Source organism: Melitaea cinxia, chromosome 5, assembly GCF_905220565.1.
Source record: "Melitaea cinxia chromosome 5, ilMelCinx1.1, whole genome shotgun sequence".
Taxonomy (NCBI): domain Eukaryota; kingdom Metazoa; phylum Arthropoda; class Insecta; order Lepidoptera; family Nymphalidae; genus Melitaea; species Melitaea cinxia.
Genome location: NC_059398.1, coordinates 9,991,667 through 10,016,620, shown reverse-complemented (window position 1 = coordinate 10,016,620; position 24,954 = coordinate 9,991,667). Strand labels below are relative to the sequence as shown.

General features: G+C 33.1%; 2 protein-coding genes across 2 annotated transcripts; one reads left to right on the top strand and one right to left on the bottom strand.

Annotated features, from left to right (window-relative positions):
- Window positions 1-328: 328 nt before the first annotated feature.
- On the top strand, window positions 329-15,507 carry LOC123653566 (CAD protein). Its single transcript, XM_045589558.1, has 10 exons — window positions 329-468; window positions 3,240-3,381; window positions 3,603-3,876; window positions 4,593-4,909; window positions 5,395-8,536; window positions 8,625-8,729; window positions 11,169-11,417; window positions 11,650-13,416; window positions 13,492-13,875; window positions 14,810-15,507. Exons 1-10 carry the CDS (start codon window positions 351-353, stop codon window positions 15,014-15,016), a joined length of 6,705 nt encoding a protein of 2,234 aa, XP_045445514.1. The 5' UTR covers window positions 329-350; the 3' UTR covers window positions 15,017-15,507.
- LOC123653567 lies at window positions 15,451-22,875 on the bottom strand. Its single transcript, XM_045589559.1, has 4 exons — window positions 22,374-22,875; window positions 19,126-19,415; window positions 16,917-18,730; window positions 15,451-16,134 (listed from the first exon to the last, which is right to left on the bottom strand). Exons 1-4 carry the CDS (start codon window positions 22,700-22,702, stop codon window positions 15,649-15,651), a joined length of 2,919 nt encoding a protein of 972 aa, XP_045445515.1. The 5' UTR covers window positions 22,703-22,875; the 3' UTR covers window positions 15,451-15,648.
- Window positions 22,876-24,954: the final 2,079 nt, after the last annotated feature.

The window sequence follows — 24,954 nt, the reverse complement described above, 5'->3', positions numbered from 1 at the left end:
AGCATTTTGTTGACTCTTTTTAAAGCTATGATCATTTATTTATATTGTACATAATCAGCTGTTCACTTATATAAACTTTATTTACTTGTATAAAACTAACGTAAAAGCCGTCAGTTCCTCTGTTATACTTGTAGTTATACTTTATTAAAATCAATTCTAAGACCTTGACTTTGAATCTAACGATAAGTCACGATACCCGAACTCGGGATCGTCAATTAGAAATATTCATTATTTTAACTTCTTTACATATCTAAATTAAATTAATTTAAAGATTAATAGGATATTATACTGATGAGTTCTTTTAGATACTAAATAAAAAATAATGTTTACAAATATTATTTCATAGAAAAATGATAGATGAAGATTTAACTTGTGAAGTTGGGCCACCATGCTGCCTAGTGCTTGCAGATGGTTCAGTCTTTCAAGGCAAAAGTTTCGGTGCACAAGTTCCAGTGGATGGTGAAGTCGGTAAGTACACTAAATAAAACCACTACATAATATATAATTGTGTTTGCTCGCAAACGAAAAAAAAACCGACTTCAATTACATCGACAAGTAATACAACGTAGATCGACGAAAAAATAGTCAAGCAACTACGCGTTATCAAAGATTACTCAAAAAGTAGTTATCAGATCTCGATAAAATTTATATGTGGCCACATGATAAACATCAGCTTTCGATTAAATTAAAAATTATCAAAATCGGTACATCCAGTAGAAAGTTATGCGGTATAATACAACGTAGGTCGACGAAAAAAGCGTCAAGTAATAACGCATTATTAGATATAACTCAAAAAGTAGTTGTTAGATCTCAAATAAATTTAAATGGGACCAATTGGCACACACCACCTTTCGATTAAAACAAAATTTGTCGAAATCGGTCCACCCGGTCAAAAGTTCTGATGTAATATAGATAAAAAAAAAAAAATACAGTCGAATTGAGAACCTCCTCCTTTTTTGGAAGTCGGTTAAAAGTGTAGGTCGGTCTGTGTGAACTCAATAAAATATTTTTTTTACGATTTATACCAATGAACGGAGTGATTTAAGAGGAAGTTGTATACCTATTATTTATGAATGTTTTATGTCAATTGGTTAAGAAATAAAATGTAAAGAAGCTGTCATCTATGATGACGTTTACTACGATGGGTAGAAGTTAACAATTATTGTTTGACAATAGTACAACATTTGTCACACGCCAAATCTTGTACCCCGCGGCTTGTCTCACCTAACGTCCCTATAGTCCCTATACCCACTTTAGGAACATTTTGTAACCACAAAAATATGCTTGGATTTTTTTTAAATCCACTTTGAACGCCCACCTTGCAATAAATCTATCTCTTGAGGATAGCTGAACATGTTATGCATAGTGTTATTGTTATGTATTTTAATGCTAATAATATCTAAGAGGTTATCGCAATTTCGTAAATACGCATAAATAACAATTCAAACAGACTTACAAACAACAAGAGTGATTCAACCTTCCCTGGGCCCCAACACCCGCTGTCACCGAACAAAGAAATCTAGGCTCGTGTTAAATAAAATTTTAAATTATTACCTAATCATTTCTTCGGTTTTAAATTTTCTTCTTCTTATTTTTTTTCTTTTGTTACGTTTCCTAAATATTAATTTTAAAAAAGTGATATATATCTTTTTTAATATTTTGGTTAACTACTTGACGTAAAACAAATATTATCATTCGACCCTTGCTCATTGATTCGTGAAAAAGGTTTAGATAAATAATCATGATATACCTTTTTAAAATCCTTGTATTGTGCCCTTCAATTTGATACCCATATTGTAGTATTCGAGAAAAAATTTTTTTTTCATTAACTACAATGGCTTCACGCAGCCGCTATGTTTGATTTTTTTTAATGTCACTTATCTAAGAACACTTGGGCAGCTAAGACGAACCTAACGATACCTCAATTATGTAAATCCGTTCAGTGGTTCTGGAAATATGAGGTAGTAAAGAATATTACATACAAATATACATACATACAAAATACGCGCGAAAAACATAACCCTTCCTTGGCAGTCGGGTAATAAATTGTTAGGGTTTTGTTTAAATTGGTTGAAATATGACGATAATTGCTAATGATGTGTAAATAAACTAAGACGCAGGGGAGCCGCCTTTCATCGAAAACGCTGCCCAAACCCGTTGAGATATAACAAAATAATATATATTGCAATTATTCGTCTTTTTAGGTCGACAAAAAAGGCCGCAATGGCATATGTATATCTTATAAAGATTGCTCACTACAATCATTCTATCTTATAATAATTGTGTTTTCTTGCAAACTAAAAACAACGGACTTCAATTACATGAACCAGTAATGCAACGTAGGAAAACGAAAAAATAGCCAAGTGAATGCGCGTTGTTGAAATAAGTCAAAAAGTACTTGTCTGATTGTAATAAATTTTAAATGGAACCAGAAGACATGCACGACCTTTCAATTAAAAAAATCATTGAAATCAGCACATCCAATCCAAACTTCTGAGGTAACATACATAAAAATAAAATACATTCGAATTGAGAATCATCTCCTATTTTGGAAGTCAGTTAAAAATGATCTCATACAATGAAGTAATTGGAATGTTATTTAGAGGGATACAATATTAATCCTTGTCAACGTAAATACGATAATTACCTTAAGAAGTTAATTAACATTCGGATATTTACTCTTTTACACGATTTAATTTTAATGAATATCCTAGCAGTTATTGTGAAAACAAAAAAATGCGCTCGACAATATTCAATCGTGGGCGGAACTCACAGCTCACGCGCCACACCCCTCGCTGTCGAATATTTTATTGATGTAGGGCACAGCAGGATATATCCTGATCAAAATCTGGAGCAGCGACTGGAGGAGTACATTGATCTTACAGCAGATCCCAGCTAAATAACATTACTCGCAAACAGTATTGTGTTCCTCTGATGAATAAGGTAGCTAAAGTTCCTGGGGAGGGTCGCGTTTGTGATGTCTCTGGTGCTGCATGCGTCTTTAATCTATGGCAATCGCTTATCATCAAGTGATCCGTACTAAATATTGTTAGTAATACGTATTTAAAAAAAAGGATATTGAGCGAACTGAACAAATTAAAATAAAAAACCAAAACGACAATTTTTTTTTAAATATTAGTAAAATTAACTAACCAAATAATTTTATTAACACATTTAGATATAGATAAATATGTACTAAAATTATAAGTACACATTTCATGTAACTTCTTTAATTTTAGTATTCCAAACGGGTATGGTTGGATACCCGGAGTCTTTAACGGATCCCTCATATCACGCTCAGATTTTGGTTTTGACGTATCCTCTCATTGGAAATTACGGTATACCGGATGAAAATGAACGTGACGAACACGGCTTACCCAGGTAACAACACATATACATGTTAACGTATAAATGTTTGATTATCTTTAAGTATATACAAAACGATTTTTTTATATGTTCAACAGTTCATAACTACTAGAATATGTTCCATTTTAATTTATTTTTTTCCGTTCATTTACGCAAGTAATAATCACACAGTTAATTTATATTATTATCAATTTACATTATTTAAAATTAAAATTTGGTAATATTTATTTTCCCAGGTGGTTAGAATCGTCACGTATCTGGGCTACAGGACTTGTTGTTGGACAAGTAAGCACACATGCATCTCACTGGCGTGCTCACAAATCCCTGGGCAAATGGTTAGCAGCCAATGGCGTTCCTGGTCTTTGTGAAATTGACACACGAGCTCTAACGCGCAAACTTCGCGACGGAGTAACTCTAGGCAGGATTATTCAAAGTATTCCACCGTTTGAAACCCTACCACCTCTTAAAGATCCTAATGAAAGGAATTTAGTTGCGGAAGTATCTGTCAAGGTATGACTTAGATTGTTTATCTTACAAGACTATTTACATACAAGTATTCGTAGTTTTTTTTTTTTTTTTTTTTTTTTTTAATGAAGGCCTCCACTAGAATTCATTCTTTTCTCGAGAATCCGGAAAAACACACACCAATGAAGCAGAAACGTCCAGACTACGACAAACATTTGTATGGTCAACACAAATGTTTTCAATGTGCCGATGGGTTGAACCGGACCGCCAATACAATTGCCGACTTAAGTCGACGAACTGTGGCCGTTGCATCAACGCAACGTGTCGTCAAAAGATGAATAACTCTATTATAAAGGCCAAAGCTTGTCAGGATAGATCGTATTCCAAATCTATCTATCTATAGTCATTGGATATCCATGATGGATAGATTTGGTTTAATATCATCATTTCATCCTCAATTCCAGCAAATTTTATGATGAAGCGTAATAAAGACAACTAATGTTAGGCAGCATTATGTTATAATCCCATATTAAAACATACTTATTTTTATTTTCATCTTTATTTCCTATGGGATGAAAATTTACTACGGTGTAGTCGTGAAAATATCCGAACAGGTTGCAAATTATTAATAATTTCGTTCTCATTTGTATGTTTCTCTAGATGGCACAAAATTTTTGCATCAGATACATCCTGTTTAACTCAATTGCTACACACATTTAAGCGATATACGTTTGTATAATTCTTCTACATATTATTTACAGGAAAAACAAATATACAATCCAAATGGCGACGTTACAATATTAGCTGTAGACTGTGGCTTAAAGTATAATCAAATAAGATGTTTAATGAAGAGGAGCGCGAAAGTCGTCTTGGTGCCTTGGAATTACAAATTCGATCCAAAAGAGTATGATGGTCTATTCATCAGTAATGGCCCTGGCGACCCAGAAGTATGCCGACAAGTAGTCAACAATTTAAAAGAAGTTATCGAGGGACAGAATACAGTTAAACCTATTTTTGGTATTTGTTTGGGTCATCAATTACTTGCAACAGCAATTGGTTGTAAAACTTATAAAACTCGGTAATTATAAATATTTATACAATTATTTCTATAAATAATTAGATTAGTTGTTTTTCGTATCGTACGTTTTGTTATTTAGTATCGTACGTTTTGTTATTTAGTATTTTACGTTTTATTATTTAGTATCGTACGTTTTGTTATTTAGTATCGTACGTTTTGATTAATTTACAAAAATGTTTTCCGTTCATGATTTCTATTCATTGAACCAAGCCGAAAATCCAAAAAAAAGCTTTGGTAAATTATTTTATACGGCCAAAAAACATTCAATATGTCAAATTTTTAAAATACCTTATATATAATATAATTAATGCAAAAATTGTAAAGTCAAATAAAATGAAGACTACTGACGCATAAATAAATGGGTGGAGTGGACGGATATAGTATAGGAGAAAAAATGCTAGTTTGTCAAAAACTCATTTTTATTGTGTTTATAATGCAAATATATAAAATTTATATATATTTTTTTATTATATTTTAATTTACAGATACGGTAATCGAGGGCACAATTTACCTTGTACACATTTTGACACAGCAAGATGTTTTATGACTTCCCAAAATCACGGATTTGCTGTGGATGCTAATTCATTACCTCAAAATTGGAATATTTTGTTCACTAATGAAAATGACAAAACAAACGAGGGTATAATACATACGTCACTTCCGTATTTCAGTGTACAATTTCATCCAGAACACACTGCAGGTCCTACGGATCTAGAATGCCTTTTTGATGTTTTTATCGATACGGTAAAGTCATATAAAAATAACAAAAAGTGTATAGTAAAAGATATTATATGTGATAAACTTAAATTTACTCCAATACTACACGAAAGGCCCAAAAAAGTGTTGATTCTGGGATCAGGTGGCTTGTCTATTGGGCAAGCAGGTGAATTTGATTATTCAGGTTCACAAGGAGTCAAAGCTATGCAAGAAGAAAGGGTACAAACAGTTCTAATTAACCCTAACATAGCAACCGTTCAAACATCGAAAGGATTAGCTGATAAAGTTTATTTTTTACCAATAACCCCCGAATATGTAGAACAAGTTATAAAAGCTGAACGTCCCACAGGAGTTCTTCTGACATTTGGAGGTCAAACAGCTTTGAATTGTGGAGTTGAATTACAAAAGTCAAAAGTGTTTGAAAAATATAATGTAAGAGTATTAGGCACCCCCATTCAATCTATAGTAGATACTGAAGATAGAAAAATATTTGCGGAAAAAATTAATGCCATCGGAGAAAAAGTTGCACCAAGTGCTGCCGTATCTTCAGTAGAAGAAGCACTGGCGGCTGCAAAACAAATTGGATACCCAGTAATGGCCCGTTCAGCATTTTCTTTAGGCGGTTTAGGCTCAGGTTTTGCAAATAATGAAGAAGAATTGAGATCTCTTGCGCACCAAGCATTGTCATATTCAGAACAGCTGATTATTGACAAATCTTTAAAAGGATGGAAAGAAGTTGAATACGAAGTTGTGAGAGATGCTTATGATAACTGTATAACAGTTTGTAATATGGAAAACGTAGATCCATTAGGAATACATACAGGGGAGTCTATTGTGGTAGCACCAAGTCAAACATTGTCTAATAGAGACTATTATTTGTTAAGAAACACAGCTATTAAAGTCATAAGGCATTTTGGAATTGTTGGAGAGTGTAACATACAGTACGCTCTGAATCCAAATTCTGAAGAATTTTATATTATTGAAGTAAATGCAAGATTGTCAAGAAGTTCTGCTCTAGCAAGTAAAGCAACTGGCTACCCACTAGCATATGTTGCTGCAAAATTAGCACTTGGAATTTCATTACCAACGATAAAGAATTCCGTTACCGGTGTCACTACAGCCTGTTTTGAACCTAGCTTAGACTATTGTGTGGTAAAAATACCAAGATGGGATTTAGCCAAGTTTAATAGAGTTAGTACCAAAATCGGAAGTTCTATGAAAAGTGTAGGTGAAGTAATGGCGATAGGTCGAAACTTTGAAGAAGCCTTTCAAAAAGCTTTAAGAATGGTTGACGAAAACGTTAATGGATTTGATCCCTATATTAAAAAAGCTAATGATAATGAACTCAGAGAACCTACAGACAAACGAATGTTCGTTTTAGCGGCCTCACTGAAAGAGAATTACACTGTTGAGAAACTTTATGAACTGACAAAAATTGATAGATGGTTTCTTGAAAAATTAAAAAATATAATCGATTATTATAAAATATTAGAATCCATAGATTCTGGCTCAATAAGTTTTGAAATTTTAAAACGTGCAAAACAAATAGGATTTTCGGATAAACAAATAGCTGCTGCAATAAAAAGTACAGAATTAGCTGTTAGAAAATTACGAGAAGAATATAAAATTACACCATGCGTTAAACAAATTGATACAGTTGCTGCAGAATGGCCCGCTACTACTAATTATCTATATCTAACGTATAATGGGAGTGCCCATGATTTAGAATTTTCAGAAGATTTCATAATGGTTTTAGGATCAGGTGTTTATAGAATAGGCAGTTCAGTGGAATTCGATTGGTGTGCTGTAGGTTGTCTGAGAGAACTGAAAAATCAAAATAAAAAAACCATTATGGTAAATTACAATCCTGAAACTGTAAGTACAGATTACGACATGAGTGACAGGTTATATTTCGAAGAAATATCATTTGAAGTTGTAATGGATATTTATAATATAGAAAAACCGGACGGTGTAATTCTGTGTATGGGTGGTCAATTACCCAACAACATTGCAATGGACTTACATCGACAGCAAGCTGTCATATTAGGAACATCGCCTGATATGATAGACAATGCTGAGAATAGGTTTAAATTTTCTCGAATGTTAGACCGCAAAGGTATTTTACAACCAAAGTGGAAAGAACTTACGAGTCTTGACTCCGCTATAAAGTTTTGCGAAGAAGTCGGGTACCCTTGTTTGGTTCGACCCTCCTATGTATTAAGCGGAGCAGCCATGAATGTAGCATATTCTAATCAAGAATTAGAGTCATATTTAAAGTCTGCAAGTCAATTAAATAAAGACCATCCTGTTGTTATTTCTAAATATATATTAGACGCAAAAGAAATTGATGTTGATGTTGTTGCTGCGGATGGAGTACTTCTTTGTATAGCTGTTTCTGAACATATTGAAAACGCTGGAGTACACTCCGGAGATGCTACTTTGGTTACACCCCCCCAAGATATTAATATCCAAACTTTAGAAAAAATCAACGAAATAGCTAAAATAATTGCAGAAACGCTTGATGTTACAGGTCCATTTAATATGCAACTCATTGCAAAGGATAATGAATTAAAAGTCATTGAGTGTAACGTTAGAGTTTCAAGATCGTTTCCTTTTGTTTCTAAGACATTAGATTACGATTTTGTTGCTTTGGCGACTAAGGTAATCTTAGGTGTACCTGTTGAACCAGTCAATATCATGGGTGGGTGTGGAAAAGTTGGTGTTAAGGTACCACAATTTTCTTTCTCAAGATTGTCAGGCGCAGATGTAACTCTTGGCGTAGAAATGGCATCAACTGGTGAAGTTGCTTGCTTTGGGGAAAATCGTTATGAAGCGTATTTGAAATCATTAATGAGTACTGGATTCAGAATTCCCAAAAAAGCTATTTTATTATCTATTGGGACCTTTAAGGTAATCATAAAATAAAAGTAACAATTAAAATGAATTAAATTATTTGTTTGCTAGAATAATTCTACAACTATATATTTTATCCTTTTAGCACAAAGTTGAACTGTTACCTAGTATACGAATATTGCAAAAACTTGGATATAAGCTATATGCGAGTATGGGTACTGGAGATTTTTATACTGAACATGGCATTGAGGTATGTTATAAAATTTCCTTATTGAAATAACAGTAGACCTTTTAAAGATCTTTAATTGTTAAAATCGAAAATCAAATTCAAAAACAACTTTATTCAAATAGCACTCCCATGAGCACTTTCGATTAGTCATTTTACAAATTAAAAATTTAAGGTGTTTATTATTTTTGTAAAAGTAAACCACCGATTCGAAATGCAGATTCTGAAGAGAAAAATCGGCAAGAAACTCCGCAGTTACTCTTTTCAAAATAATATATAAACTGTGTTTTAGTGCAAAATTATTAAGTCTTGCATGAAATACAGCGTCACTAAGTCCATACATTTTTATCAACTATATAATCCTGCAGAGAATAATACGCTTTATCTATTAATTTCTTATTAATAAAAACTTTATATTTATGTTGAGACAATTCCAAAATTGTTTGTGGTATTTTATTATACATGCGAATACCATAATCCAGCAGGCCTAGCATGCGCGCCACGACAAAATTTTGTCTACCCCTTTTCTCGTATTATCTCTCTATGTCTACAGTAGCTAACATGCGTGCACGCGATACTCTTCTCGTTACGTCAATAGAAGAGATAATCATTAAATTTTAGTGATCTGTGATATTTATCTCTACGGAAGCTAACATGACATCGTAATTTTGTCGAATTTTGTCGTTTTAGGAAGAGAAACTTCTCGTTTTCAATATTATCGACGAGAAAGACGATAAATAAAAAATAAATAAAACCGGGTGCCTATTTTTTGTATACCATGGCGTTTCCCTATTATAATTATATAATTTCGGTATACGAAGAGTGGGAAATGCGAAAAGTCGAGTGAAGTGTGCCATATAATGACACAAAAAACGTATTTGCGCCCTGTTGCTTCTTATTCTAAATAATAATAATAATAATACTTTATTTCAGACCAAAGTATAAGTCCATATTGGGTTAGTACAACAAGACAAGACAACATTCAGAATAAAAAACAAAACAAAATTATATTAAAAAAATCAATAAGTAAAAATAAAATTAAATAGAATAAAAGTAAAATCAATAATCAAAAAAAATATTCAAAAATTCAAAAAATTTTAAAAATTAAAAAAAAAAAAAAACTGCGTGATAGAATTACAATTATCTAATGTGCGACAAGATATAAAGCACAACACGAGCATATTGTTTTACATATATAATTAAATTCATTTACTTCCGCCGTTTTATTTTCCATATTAGATTTTTTAAATTAGATATACACTTTTTATCTTAGCCAAAAGGCCGAGAACATTCTTAAATAAAACATGTGTCACTCGTTTGAAATTATACAAACGTTGGCTCATCCCGGTTTGGCACGATTGGTCAATAACCTTGTAAATTCAACTTTACGACATAAGAAATAAGAATGATATTCAGTTGTGATTATGGTTGATAATGTTTCTCTACTCGACAAGGCGAAGTCTTCGGAAGAGAATTTTGTCTCTCGTAGTGCGCATGTTAGGGTAATCGAGAAAATACTCGATGTAGACATTATCTCTCTCTCTCGTCAAGAGATATCTCGTTGTATGCATGCTAGGCCGGCAGAAAATTGACGTTTACTTTGCGCAGTCGGAAACTAGGACTTACAATTTTGTTATGCCTTCTCGTGTTGACACTGCGATTATTACTATTTATTTCAAAACAATGAATATTCTAGTGAATATACATAATATTGTTATAAATATATTGCAACGCGATTCTTTTGAAAAACATCCCGTAGGCAGACTCGAGCTCCAAGGCCGTAAATGCCGCGAATAGTCCTTTTTTGCAAAATAAATTGTCTCAATATCTATTGCATCACCCCACAGTAACAAACCGTGAGACATAATTACACTATAGAAATAGCTAAAATATATTATGTGCGCAGTAGCAACGTCGGTTAGCTCTCGTACTTTTCTAACTGCGAATGCTGCGGAGCTGAGTCTACCATTCAAGTCATTAAATTTAACTTATGATGAAAGTATTATAATGAAACCACTTTTTCGTATTTTATCGCGGTTTATTAGGTTCAACCATAGGTCCTCGTAAAAGAATAGCAATTCCAGCCAACATGATCCGTGAAACTATTGAAATTAAAAAACCTTAAAATTTCAATAGAGAAGATAATTCGCCATCACCACCTACTTGGGATCCCATTATTAAAATAATTAAATCAAAAACCAAGCATAATATATTACAGATTAAAGACTCGGTTAACACTTTCTGCGTAGAGAGGACTAATTAAAATATTGATGTATTTGAGTAGTTTCGAATAAGTTTGTAACGTTAGGACGTCTAACACCACAGTCTTCCCGTGACCTTGATTGCTGTAAAGTATCCGAAACGTCGGGCATGTAAAAAAACCTAATAAACCGCGATAAAATCCGAAAATAATATGTCATTATGATGAGTGAAATTCGCCTAAATATTAGAAAACATTATTAGGTTGAAAGTGTTCAATGGACCTTTGATCACATTGGAGACGCAGAAGATGTAAGATCAGATGGCGAACTCATGCATTTAGCTGACTTTATGGCGAGGAAAGAATTAGATCTTGTGATTAATTTGCCAATGAGAAGTGGAGCGCGCAGAGTTTCATCTTTTAGCACTCATGGATACCGCACTCGACGTTTAGCTGTAGACTATGCCGTACCTTTAGTTACTGACGTTAAATGTGCTAAACTCCTCGTACAGGTAACAACCTTAATATATTATAGCGATTATTACTTTTAAATACAACAATATTATTAACGTTAACATTTTTATTTTTATGTGTCTTTTGCATACTTTATACTATATATATATTTGTTCGTATGCGAATGTCATTTGTAAAAAAAAAACTTTTGTTTCGCTTTTAAATTGTTGATGATGTATGCAAGTTATATATGCCATAAAGACAAATTACTGACATTTTATTATTTTATAGGCACTGTTACTATGTGGTGGTGCACCACCTATGAAAACACACACTGATTGCATGACATCAAGAAACATAATTAAATTACCAGGATTTATTGACGTACACGTGCATGTTCGAGAACCTGGTGCTACTTACAAGGAAGACTTCGATTCTTGTACAGCTGCAGCTCTGGCAGGTGGTGTAACAATGATTTTTGCTATGCCAAATACAAATCCTCCTCTTATTGATCGTTCATCGTATGACTATGTTTCAACATTGGCTCGTGTAAGTGCACGATGTGACTTTGCTCTTTTTGTGGGTGCATCTACTAGTAACTGTGATACAGCTGCTGAATTGGCACCTCACGCAGCATCACTTAAAATGTACTTAAATGAAACTTATACGACTTTAAAATTAAATGATATGACTATTTGGCAACGTCACCTTCAAAATTGGCCCAAAAAGATGCCTATATGTGCTCACGCTGAACGTGAAAAAACAGGTGCAATTATTCTAATGGCTTCATTACTCGATAGACCGATCCATATTTGCCATGTAGCAAGAAAAGAAGAAATACTAATAATAAAAGCGGCTAAAGAAAAAGGATTGAAAGTTACTTGTGAGGTGTGCCCTCATCATCTATTCTTAAGTACAGCTGATATAGATCGAATTGGAAAAGGACGAGCTGAAGTTCGACCAACTTTATGCAGCCCTGAAGATCAAGCTGAATTATGGAAAAATATGGATATTATAGATATTTTTGCTACCGATCACGCACCTCACTCTGTCGAAGAAAAAGATTCTGAAAAAGCTCTACCCGGTTTTCCCGGCTTAGAGACAATCTTACCACTACTCTTAAATGCCGTTCACCAAGGACGGTTAACTATAGATGATATAATAAATAAATTTCATAAAAATCCACGGAAAATATTTAATTTGCCCGAACAAGAGAATACATATGTAGAAGTAGATATGGATTACGAATGGACGATACCTGATGCCTTAGAATTTTCTAAATCTAAATGGACTCCATTTGCTGGTATGCGAGTTTGTGGTGCTATTCACCGCGTTACACTGCGAGGAGAAATTGCTTACGTCGAGGGTCAAATTCTTGTACCACCAGGTTTTGGACAAAATGTCCGCGATTGGCCTGCTCCTAAAAAGCAAACAGTCCCTACTTTTGCCCTTGAAAAAATTGATAAGGAAACAAGTAGACCAAGCTCTGCTTTAGATATACATAATTCTTTAGAATTAAGCAAATTAACTGATTTGGACATAGATCAGGGTGAAACAAATAAACTCGAAGGACAAAATAAATTCAATGTTCATTTTCATGAAGCTTCAGGCTTGAGAAGTATTTCACCGTTGCCTTCTCAAATACACGTTACAAGACAGAGATGTGATAGTTCCTCTTATCCATCACAATCAACAGGATCACAACGCCAAAGAAGTGATTTATTCGGGAAAAGTATACTAACAGTTGATAGTTTTGCAAAGGAAACGTTAAATGATATTTTCAATCTAGCTCAGTTTATGAAAACAAGTGTCAATAAAGGACGCGTATTAGATGACATATTACGAGGAAAGATCATGGCGTCGATATTTTATGAAGTTAGCACGCGTACAAGTTGTAGTTTTGCAGCAGCTATGCAAAGACTTGGCGGTTCCGTTATTTACACAGATGCGACTAGCTCATCAGCAAAAAAAGGAGAAACACTAGAAGATAGTGTTACAGTAATGGCTAGCTACGCCGATGTTGTAGTGTTACGTCATCCTGAACCAGGTGCCGTTGCCGTGAGTAAATTTATTTTGCATCACTTTTTCTTTAAAATAAATTTTAATATTAATATTAATGTTAAAACATTTTAGCGTGCTTCGCGACATTCGCGTAAACCTATCATAAATGCGGGAGATGGAGTTGGAGAACATCCCACACAAGCACTACTGGATGTTTTTACTATTAGAGAAGAAATCGGTACTGTCAATGGGCTCACGATTACAATGGTCGGAGATTTGAAAAATGGACGAACAGTTCATTCATTGGCACGATTACTTTCACTGTATCAAGTGCAGTTACAATATATTAGTCCACCAGGCCTCGGAATGCCTAAACATGTTATGGAATACGTAGCACGTAAAGGTATTCCACAAAAAGTATACGAACGCTTAGAAGATGTGCTTGCTGATACTCATGTTCTATACATGACTAGAATTCAGCGCGAAAGATTTCAAACTCAGGAGGAATATGAAAAGGTAATTCTTAAGTGTTTTGCATATTCATATAGTCTAAAACTTAATAACTTTTTATTTTCATTTAAAATTATCACTGCCATGGATCAAATTAAGCATCTATTAAAGTATATTTGTATTAATAATTTGAAGCTATTTTTAATTGTAACGTTGACAAAAAGACCACATTGCCATATATTCGAATTCGATAATAAGATTTTTTTAAATTATTAAAAATTTGCATCAATCAAAGAATAATTGTGCTTGCTAGCAAACGAAAAAAAACCGACTTCAATTACATCGACAAGTAATACAATGTAAGTAGACGAAAAAATTAACAAACGCACTCATCGCCACTACGATTTTCAAAGATTCTCCTCGATTTTTTCTGAGATATTTTCAACAGATCCTTGTTTCCTTATCATGGTACCACCCTTGGGATATCCCCTTTCTAACAAAAAAGAATCAGCAAAATCGGTTCATAAACGACAAAGTTGTCCGCGAACGCACATAAAAAAAATATACAGTCGAATTGAGAAACCTCCTTCTTTTCTGAAGTCGGTTAAAATTTTATTTAATTATCAATGTTCTTACAAAAAAAGAAGATAAACAGTATTTTCTCTTATTAAATTTAGCAACTACAAATATTCATAGCAACAATGTTTTACGTCAATGAATCAAGAAACTTATAATCTATTTTACAATCTGTAAAAATTGATTAATAAAGTAATATCTGCTTGTTGATCTAAAAGCCAAATTAAATAAATCAATACTGAATGCTCTAGTATGCTATACATAAAATATTATTTTGAAATGTCATATCATAATGTGTCTTTTTCTACATATAATGGACTAATTTTTTTAAAATTATTGTTATTAAGATAGGTCGAATATGAAATGCGTGCATAATATATATTAATTACGTGTATTAATTATATGATTTTTGTAACATTTTAAGATGCGCGGCTTACTGGTGGTCACTCCACAACTAATGACTCGAGCACGTCGCCGTATGATCGTGATGCATCCACTGCCACGACTCGACGAGATCTCGCCGGAATTTGATTCAGACCCAAGAGCGGCCTACTTTAGACAAGTCGAATTCGGGATGTTCGTCCGAATGGCGCTGCTCGCTATGGTTGCCGGAGTAAATCCTTTGACGTAGTCAATAAACAAACAAGGCAACGTCCTATGCACTCGTTTTAACACACAAAATCCTAAATCTATTGTTGTTTTTATACAATAAGAAGTCTTTCATATGTGATAAACTTATGTTACATTTATTTTTATATATCAATTTTGATAAAATCATATTGATAATATTCTTTTAAAAGTGTTTTTGTAAACACATATCGTATTATTAAATTATAATTATTTTATTTAAAAATCCTTTACAAATCCATTATTTCTAAATCAATTTTAAAGTAATAAAATAATACTTCCTAATAAGATTATATATATAAAGGAGATTCGAATTTTCTACAAGGTTCCTCGAAAAATCATTTAATTGCCAAAAGGCGTTTCAGTTACTTTTATAATGCTTTTACAAGAATGTGTATAAATTGAAAACTTTTAGATGCGACAAAAATATACACGATGTGTGATGTTTTATACACAACCATTGTTAGCTATTAAAAACATAATGTGAATATAAAATTATCATTTTTAACATAATATTTCCTGGTCCCTTTTGAATGTTCCTCGTTTGAAATTTTCAGCAAAACCGATCGCCGATTTTCAATGCCCAGGACAGATGATGACACTTCAGCCTTAAGCAGGTTAACAGGTGTTTACAATTTATAACTTAGATTCTTCAAGGTCATTAATATCGAGGACTTTTTTTGTTTCCTGGTTTGACACGTTTTCAACGTGAACTTCCACAAAAGCTAACGGTTGTATGCTTCCAGCATCAGAAGTAGCATCTTGATTTACGATATGTTCATATCTTGGTCGATGTTTACGAATCATATTTGTGTTTGAGACACTGTGTTTTAAGTTTGTCTTCTCTCGCAGAGGTAGCTTATAGCCACCCTGATTTACTAATTTACGTCGACAGTCGGCTAATAAGTCACGAATCACTTCTAAATACTCATACGCAACACCGTCACCAGCGGGTTCTTCCTTTAATAAATAACACAATCGCTGAGCTTGCTCAAGGTATATAACAGCTTGTCTTAAGGAGTCGAATTTTTCGCTTGATCGTGCCATAGCAATGAAATGAGGTATAAAGAACTCCAATACAAGACGGCGTCGTTCGGGTTCCAATTTCTTTGGTAATATTATCTATAACAAAATAAAATAAATATATTTTTTATATTGTTACTTACTAAACGACGAACTTACGACGCCTTGGTGCAACGTTCACAGCACTGGTTTATAGCTGTTGCGCTGGCGATTGCGGGTTCGATCCCCGCATATGACAAACATTTCTGTTGGCGATACAGATGTTTATCATGGTATGGGTGTTTATGTAGTCCAGTGGAGTCTTCCCACCATGCCTCGGAGAGCATCTTAAGCCATCGGTCCCAGTTGTTATCATGTACACCTGATAGCGATCGTTACTCCTATTGGAGAATATGTCCGCTAAACCACATTGGAGTAGCGTGGTGGATTAAGCTCAGATCCTTCTCCTACTTGGGGAAAAAGTCCTATGCCCAGCATTTGCATATTACAGGCTGAAGCGAGCACTTAATAAAATTATATCTATATACTAGCTGACCTCGCAAACGTTGTTTTGTCGTGTATGTTATTTACCCCCTTAATTCCCCCCATCATAACTTAGGGGTATGAAAAATAGATGTGGGCCGATTCTCGATTTACGTTGGGTTACTATATCACGTATGCTGTTACAAAATATTAACAATAGTTTTTAATATCATATTAAAAATCGACCGTTCCAGCGGGATCGAACCTGCATCTCCGACTGACGGTGTCGGTGCTTTAGCTAATTTTTTGATATGATATTAAAAATTGTTTAGAATTCCCTAATGCGCGAGTAACACAAAAATAAATAGTACGACTTAACAATAGTTGATGAATTAAGTAATAATTATGACACTACTTACGTTAGTGTTTATTTCCTTTTCCAGTTTTCCAGACGTTTTTTGATTTTTGTTTGATACATTAGCACGTCTTCTTTCTTTCATTTGTCGTTGTTTTTCTTTTTTCCATTGGTAATTTTTATCATGTGCTTTAGCCTTATCCCAAATGTTATTTATTTGTTCATCATCACTGTCGGTAGATACGTCATAGCTAGTCGTAACAACAGGTAAGTTTGGATTTATGATACGTAACGGGTTTTTGCATGTTAAGATGTCATATAGTCTATGACAATTAAACGTCGGATAAAAATCTTTCTTTGTATATTTAATTTTGTTAATTGCATGTAACATGTGCATAACTGGTGCCTCGAGAATATCAGCTAATTTTCTTTGTAACTTCAATAATATAGGCTTTGGAATTGATTTGAAATCATTACAACTTTCCATAAAGTAATTTGGAAAACGTGATTGACCAAAGTGTACATAAAAACTGCGTAAAAATAAACGTAAAGATTCCCCAAGGCGATCCTCCGGCCACCTTGCATAATTTTCTTCACACTGCCAAAATAGATGGTTTTTTATGTGACTTGCGTCTATCCCTATTTTAGATGTTTCATTGTCCATAAAGGTTTTCTGAAGAATCAAGGCGAAAAGATAACATCTCATGTGAGAATGAGCTAAACAGCTTTCTAAATAACGTTCAGCTGCAGGAAAGATAATTCGCCACTGCAATCTTTGTTCGGGATTAATTCCTCGTTTCGGCCTAAATCCTATCGGCACTAATAAGCAACCGAAACCAATTGCTTTGCTTACCATGTACTTCGTGGGCCATTGGTAAGTAAAGTTTGTTCTTGGGTTTTGTACTATTCTTCTTTCTCGTATAATCCATTGATTAGCGACATTTGGCCATGCAGCTATCAAAGCAGGAAAAACTTCATAACTGGCATATGAGCCATTATTTATTGAATTACAATATATACTTGCTCCCTGCGTAAGAGCATTTGTAATTGTTTCTTGTGAAAAACCTAACCCAGATCCCAAATTAAGTATGAAATTGTCGACAAAGTCAATCATGAAGGTTATCGAACTGAGATAGTGGCAAGTTTCGTATAGATTTCGACTTAATGACACTTTTGATGCTGTATCATCATCTTCGTCATCGCTCCATTCAATAGCTCTAACATTGACTGTAACCCAACTTTCGTCTGGCAAAACTCCGGATGCTGATGTGTAATTAGATTGTAAAGTAAGTTCAACTTTTTTAGATGTGGTTGAATCAGTTATAGTTGCATAACCATAATCAGATTCAGTTTCACTCATTTCTGTCTGGCGACTAGTGTTTGATCGATATCCTGAAGTTTCCGTATCTTCGGATGCTACGTTATCTAAAGAGACATGCCTCGAAACAGAGTTTGCTATATGAATTTCTTTTGTTGGCATACTAAATCTTCGAGTATTTTTTAAAATAGATTTTCGAGGCTTCACCTCCCGCTCGTCAATTTCTTCTTTTTCTCCAGTATCAAAAGAAATGTGTTGGTTATTTAAATTTGATAACATATCTGTCGTATCTAAGGTCAATTTTGCATTCATGTCGTAAATTTCTACATTTATATTTTTATCGATTTCGTCTGGCCTTAAATTAGATAATCGCTTCTTAATTTTTTTTAAACCACTTCCGTTTTTTTTGCTATACGGATAGTCATCAGATGCATTCGACTCCTTCTCTGAGTCAGTGAATATACTGTCATCAGAATTGTTTATCTCAGGTACTATATTTGATCCATTTTCTTTATGTAGAGTGCTTTCCAAAACTTCCAACTTCTTAAGCTTGACGTAACCTAAAAATTAAAGATACTTATTTAAAATTATATATTCTTTGTATTTTTTTTTTTTAAATGATTGTGTTTATTCTTGAACAAAGTAAACCCACCTCAATTAGAATAAACAAGTTACATAATGATAACATCATCAATGTAGTAGAAGTCAATAAACATACATGCACATTATTAGGTGTAATGACATAACTCAAAAACTATGCTTAAATTTAAGTGGGGCCAAATGACAAACAATAGCTTAAGAATACAAAGGGTAACATCAAAATCTGTACACGCAGTAAAAAAAATATGAGGTAACACTTAAAAAATACATTCACATCAAGAACACCTTCTTTTTTAAGTCGGTTCGTATCAAAGAAAAATAAGCATATTTTTTATTTATTTACTGTTAGTCTTACCTGGCTCTTTACAATCTTCTACCCGAAGCTTATAAAACGGTGCATCCAGGACTGCACAATAATCAGAAGTGTCTCCAGGCTCACTTGCTTCAATATTGTCATAAATTATGAATAATCTTGGAGAAGTGAGCGATTCCGTTTGATCTCGACGTCTTTGATAAGTTACATGCTCTTGTACGCACTCTTGTATTCTATCAGCAAAAAATACATGCTTATGGCGTCGTACCATTGCTTCATCCATTGTATGTTGATGATCACTCACGGGATTGTTCTTGATATCATGCATCTCCCTAAGTAAAAGAATCGAAACATTTTAATTATTAAAAGACATAAATAATATCAATTTTATATTTCATAGAATAACTCTGGCACATTATATTTATTTATTTATTTATTTTATTTAACAATTTTTTATACGTACAAGATTATACACAATATTTTGTCATGGAGACTCACGTATAATGGGTGTGCTTATCCCTGTGAGAGATTTCTTCCAGCACACCCAATATTTATAATGCCAAAAAGTAATAATAAAACGAAACTACTGGATATATATTCTCGCACGAATTCTCAGTGTAGCTGTTACTCAGCAACTTTTGTTCAACAACAAATGTTTTTATTTTACCTATGAGGTACTTATGTACATTAATATTTTTTGTAAAAGCTTAGGTAAACAAGTTTTAAGCAAGATAATAATATAAGTACATAATTATTTTAAATAGGTTCAAGAGCGAGTTGCAAATGCACTGTAATTTCAAGAAGAGCTTTGAAAAATATTATTAACGTAGTCAGTACTAAAACACATTCTACTGCAATTAAGTTCAGCACTCCAAAAAAAGGAAGACCAAATAAGCAATATCATTTAGATATGCATGATTTTAATTATGATGTAACTTTTTTTTACAACTCTTTTTATTTTTATACAAATAGGTAGGTAAATAAGCGTACAAATCAACTGCTGGCAAGCGATTATCGCCACCTATAAACGCCTGCAACACTACAAGCAACGCTCTAGGGCGTCTATAGACTACGCTAGGAGACTATTATAAGCACTTCAGGTGCTAATTACCTTACTCACCACAGAAAAACAGTACTATTTAACTGTTTGATTTTTAACGACGCGGGGATCCGCATATGATGACCAGGTAGGGTACAGCAAGAAATTTCCTGCTCTAATTATGGACCAGCACGACTAGGGTAGTATCTCGACCTTACAGAAGATCACAGCTAAATAACACTGTTTTCAAGAAGTGTTGAGTTCTTGTTAGTGAGTAAGGTGACCAGAGATCCTGGAGGAAACGGGGGGTGGGGTCGGCAACGCGCTTGCGATACTCCTGGTGTTGCAGACGTCCATAAGCTGCGGTAATCGCTTACCATCAGGTGAGCTGTACGCTTATTTGCCGACCTAGTTCTATAAAAAACCTTTATTAATTAATTACACTTAATTAATTCTAGTCAATTGATGCATCAAGTTCTGCTAAAATTGGTAATGATTGCATTTTTATTGTATGGCGTCAGCGAAAACATACGTGTTAGGTATATTTTTACGTAATTTGTGAAATCATAAAGAAATCACCGCTAGCGATGTGTGCGATAACAATATCTGAAATGTGGTGTTCTTGAGTTTTTATCGCTACTTAATGGCTTTAATTCAATATCATATCCGTTAATTGTTTCAATTATTTGTCGGAATGATTATTTTAAAAGCCCAGGATTGTGTAGAATATAAATAAAATTAGATAAATAAATCATCCAATTCACCATAACATATTTTGTAAATAGAGACATAGTGAATAGAGTACGAATAAGTATGTCTTCATTTGTTTTCTTACTACTTTTATTTGCTAAAACAATTTTAAAAAGTAGGTAGGTAATAAAAGTTAGGACTAATAATTTTTAACTTTCGTTCCACATCATCAGAAATCAATAGAATATGGAATTTATTAATTTAGTGGTAGCATTTTGGGTTAAAATACCTACACATAGAGACAAGTATTATAAAATTCTGAAAAAAAAATCGGAAAAGTAAAAAAAATCAGTATCCTATATATTCATTTATGAGTTGACGGTTACAAAACGAGTACACGCAGCGCTATGACATATGATTGATTTGTTTATATTATATTTTTTCTCAACTTTTATATTTTGAGGAATTTTTGACATTTTTATAGCATTTATAAAAAGTCCTTGACTTTCAATAAAATACATAAAAGCTTTCGCATACGAAATACACGTCAAATTTAATTTAGTAATTTAAAATCGCCAAGGGCGTATTTACCCTAGGGCCAAAATGGCAGCAACCTGAGGCGGAAGACTGCAAGGGAGCGCATGACGCCTTGCGCAATTTCACACGTATTGTGATTACTGTTTGTACTTTATACTTTACTTTTTTAAATCCTATAACATTCCCTAATTAAGATGATCAAATCCTAAGTTTTAAAATTAAATAAAAAATGTAACAGGCATAAGAAAAAAAAGCTTTGTCAGTTAATTATTACAGTTTTAAATATTAATCTCACAAACGTAATTGTATGTATTCATTTATCCAACATAAAAATATCTTGTTTGTTTAAACAATTTCAATAACTACATAAATTCAATAACGCCTAATGAGTTTTCAAATCTAACATTAAATAAGTGAACAAAATTTCAAAACCACGTTTGTTCTCATCTCGAAAGCCCATCTTAAAAATTACTACTGCAATGTATTCTCATAATGGCTCGAAGTTTAGATACTTTGAAATGTCAAAACGACATACTATATTTTTAGAAATTTAGCATATATTTCTACGTGACATTGGTGAAATCATGCTTATTTGGCACTATTGAAAGCCATTAACCCTAAAGAAATATAAATAAATAAATAAATATCTACACAATACTCACACGGTCGTCTGTTCCTAAAGTAAGCAACTTAATGCTTGTTTTATAGGTAACAGCCGACTGGTATTTAGCTACATTTTTTTTCAATAAACATGTATATAAATACATAATTATAAATAAATATATATATTACACCCAGACTCAAGGTGGGAATCGAACCCACAACCCCCGGAGCAAAAAGAAACATTACAAACTGCGTCAACGGGCTAGTCAAAAGAAGAAGAAGAAGCATATATTTCAAAATCACATTATTAACTAATCAAAGGGAAACAATTCGTCATAACATAAAATCGATACGATATCTTAGAATGATTCCTTGAATTATATTACAGAATGATTTCTTAGAATTAATACGTAACACTCACCGTTCATAATTCTCGAAAAACTGTACTGACAACAGAATATTGTTCAACAAAAAGGCATCAGAATCATTGTTGAGTTGATAACGCATGCGATCTAACGCCTCTTCGTCGTAAGAGCGGACGTGCGCCGGCGAAGGTATCGGGCCAGGGCCAAGGACAGGAGGCGACAATGAAACGGCAGGCGATATTGGTTGATCCTTAGCTGCCGATCTCTTATTGTGGAAATTCAGGTTCTTTTTCTTCTTCTCTTCAAGTTTTTGTTGCTTCCATCGCTCTCGTTCAAAAAATTTATCGGGCTCTCTTTGAATTTTCTTAGATTTTGTATTTCCCATTTCAAAGTCTTTTATAACTCCCAAATTACTTTTTAAACAGTTTCAATAAAGTATCAATTATTAATCAATCCATTTTAAAACTATAACTATGTCCAGACAAAAATATTATTTACACGGATATATTTCAATTTTAAATAAAGAGCTACACGAGTAGCCTATCATAACTTTCAAGTAGTACTGCTTAATATTGACTAGATCAATTCACAGTTATCTAATCATTACTTGATGATTAATTTATCGACTTTGTGACAATTATTGATATGTAATTGCAATATTTTTACAATATCTACGCCTTATTGTAATAAATCGACCTATCACTTTGAAGAATATTCATAACAAGATCTGTGCAGCCAGTGACGTTTAAGAATTAGCGTTTCCACGATAATAAAGTTTGCCGCCCCATATATTAAGAGAAAAAGGATAAAAATCCATAATATTGTCGATTTACGTTTGTATATATACGTCTGACCTTTTTTACCACGTTTTTATTAGCTTGGGTTGTATGTATGTATGTAATGGAATCTTTGAGCATGATTTTCACCAATTCCCAGAAGTTTGATTAATTTAAAACTTTGCACACGTATCAAGGACCGATGACAATGAATAATTCAGTAACTCTGTGCGGAGAGTTATAAAAACATAGTAAAAGTTTATAAAAATATAATAAACTAACTGCAACCCCGGGTCATGGCCCTTTTGGCTCTAAGGTACATGAATATGGTAAATACATGGGCATGCTTGCAGCCCCTGGTGAACCTTCTATTTCATTCGTGAGCACATGAAATCAGCACGGAAGCAGCACGTGAAAATCTGCGAAAAATCATGATACGCCACAATCTATATTATTATACTTGAAATATATTTACATAATATTACTTATGCAGCTGTTCTACTGCTGCTTCATGCTCTTGAGGTGCTGTTCCGCTAATTGATGGTCTATCATTTGTACTAATTGAATATTTTAGATATTTTGATTAAAATATTATTATTGTAAAAACTGCTAGACGATAACACTAACAGCTTAGTATTTATATTATTCTTATCAATAAATATCTAAATATAATGTTTTGACTATAAAACTAATACAAGCTCTGATTTACACTTGGTAAACAAAAAAAAGATTTAAGACTTATGAATATATACCTAATAAGGTAAGTTATTTGAATACGTACTTTATCTCTTTCTTCCTTTAGGAGAAAATTTATTTTCTCGTGTAATTTTTTTAAATTTATTTTCTCGTGTAATTTTTTTTAATCATTTTTTCCAATAAAACAACAATCTTAAGTCAATAAAATTAGCACATTAAATAAAACAGTAAATTAAAATATTTATATCTATGTGACTTTATGATAAGCAAAGGAGTTCCCCGAGAGAATACTTCACGTATCTAGAAAGAAAAAAATACACGTACGCCGAGTTGCACGAAACAAAATTAAAATTTAAGTAGGGTAAGGTGGGGTACAGTGTTACACGGGGTACAATGTTACAATGCATATATCTCCGTCCCTGTCCTTTACTTTTATGATGCTGGTATAGATGTTTGTAAAGCTCCCAAGCAGCCATCTTTAAACAATTCTCATCGCTGCAGTTTGTACCGTATTTAAAAAATAATAAACAAAAAAGGTTTTTATGTGATAAAACGACGAAAAAATAATTTCCAAGTTTTTAATTTCTTTCCGGAAGTATTGTATTTAGGTAAGTGATGGTAATTTTCCTTTATTTAATGTATATTTAGCTAAAAATCACTTGTAAGTAGTTTGTTGTAAACATAACCTAAAATACGCTACGAATTTTTTTATTTGGTTTACCTCTCTGGGGCAGTGTGTTACATGGCACTGTGTGACACTGTAACAATTAAAATTTTCATATACTATTTCAAGGTATTAAAAGAAAATGGTGCGAAATCGTAAGAGGAAGACGGATTACGGTCTTCATAGTGAAAAAGATATGGCAGAAGCGATTATGATGGTTGAAAGTGGCGTGAGTTTTTGAAAATGGCGTGAGTCTTCGAAAAGCAGCAAATGCAAAGCATGTCAGACAGATGTCTATAAGTTCCCAAAGGATATTTTAAAGAAATTTAATATTTGTTAGAACTTTTTCTTTTATTGTTAGTTTTTCTATTACTTTTTTAAATGTTGTAACATTGAGCCCCTGACCCTGTAACAGACTACCCCAGATACGGGGCTAAGTGTTACAATCGACTGATTTAATTAATGTGTAATTTAAATTAAGTAGCTGCTAATAATGTTAAT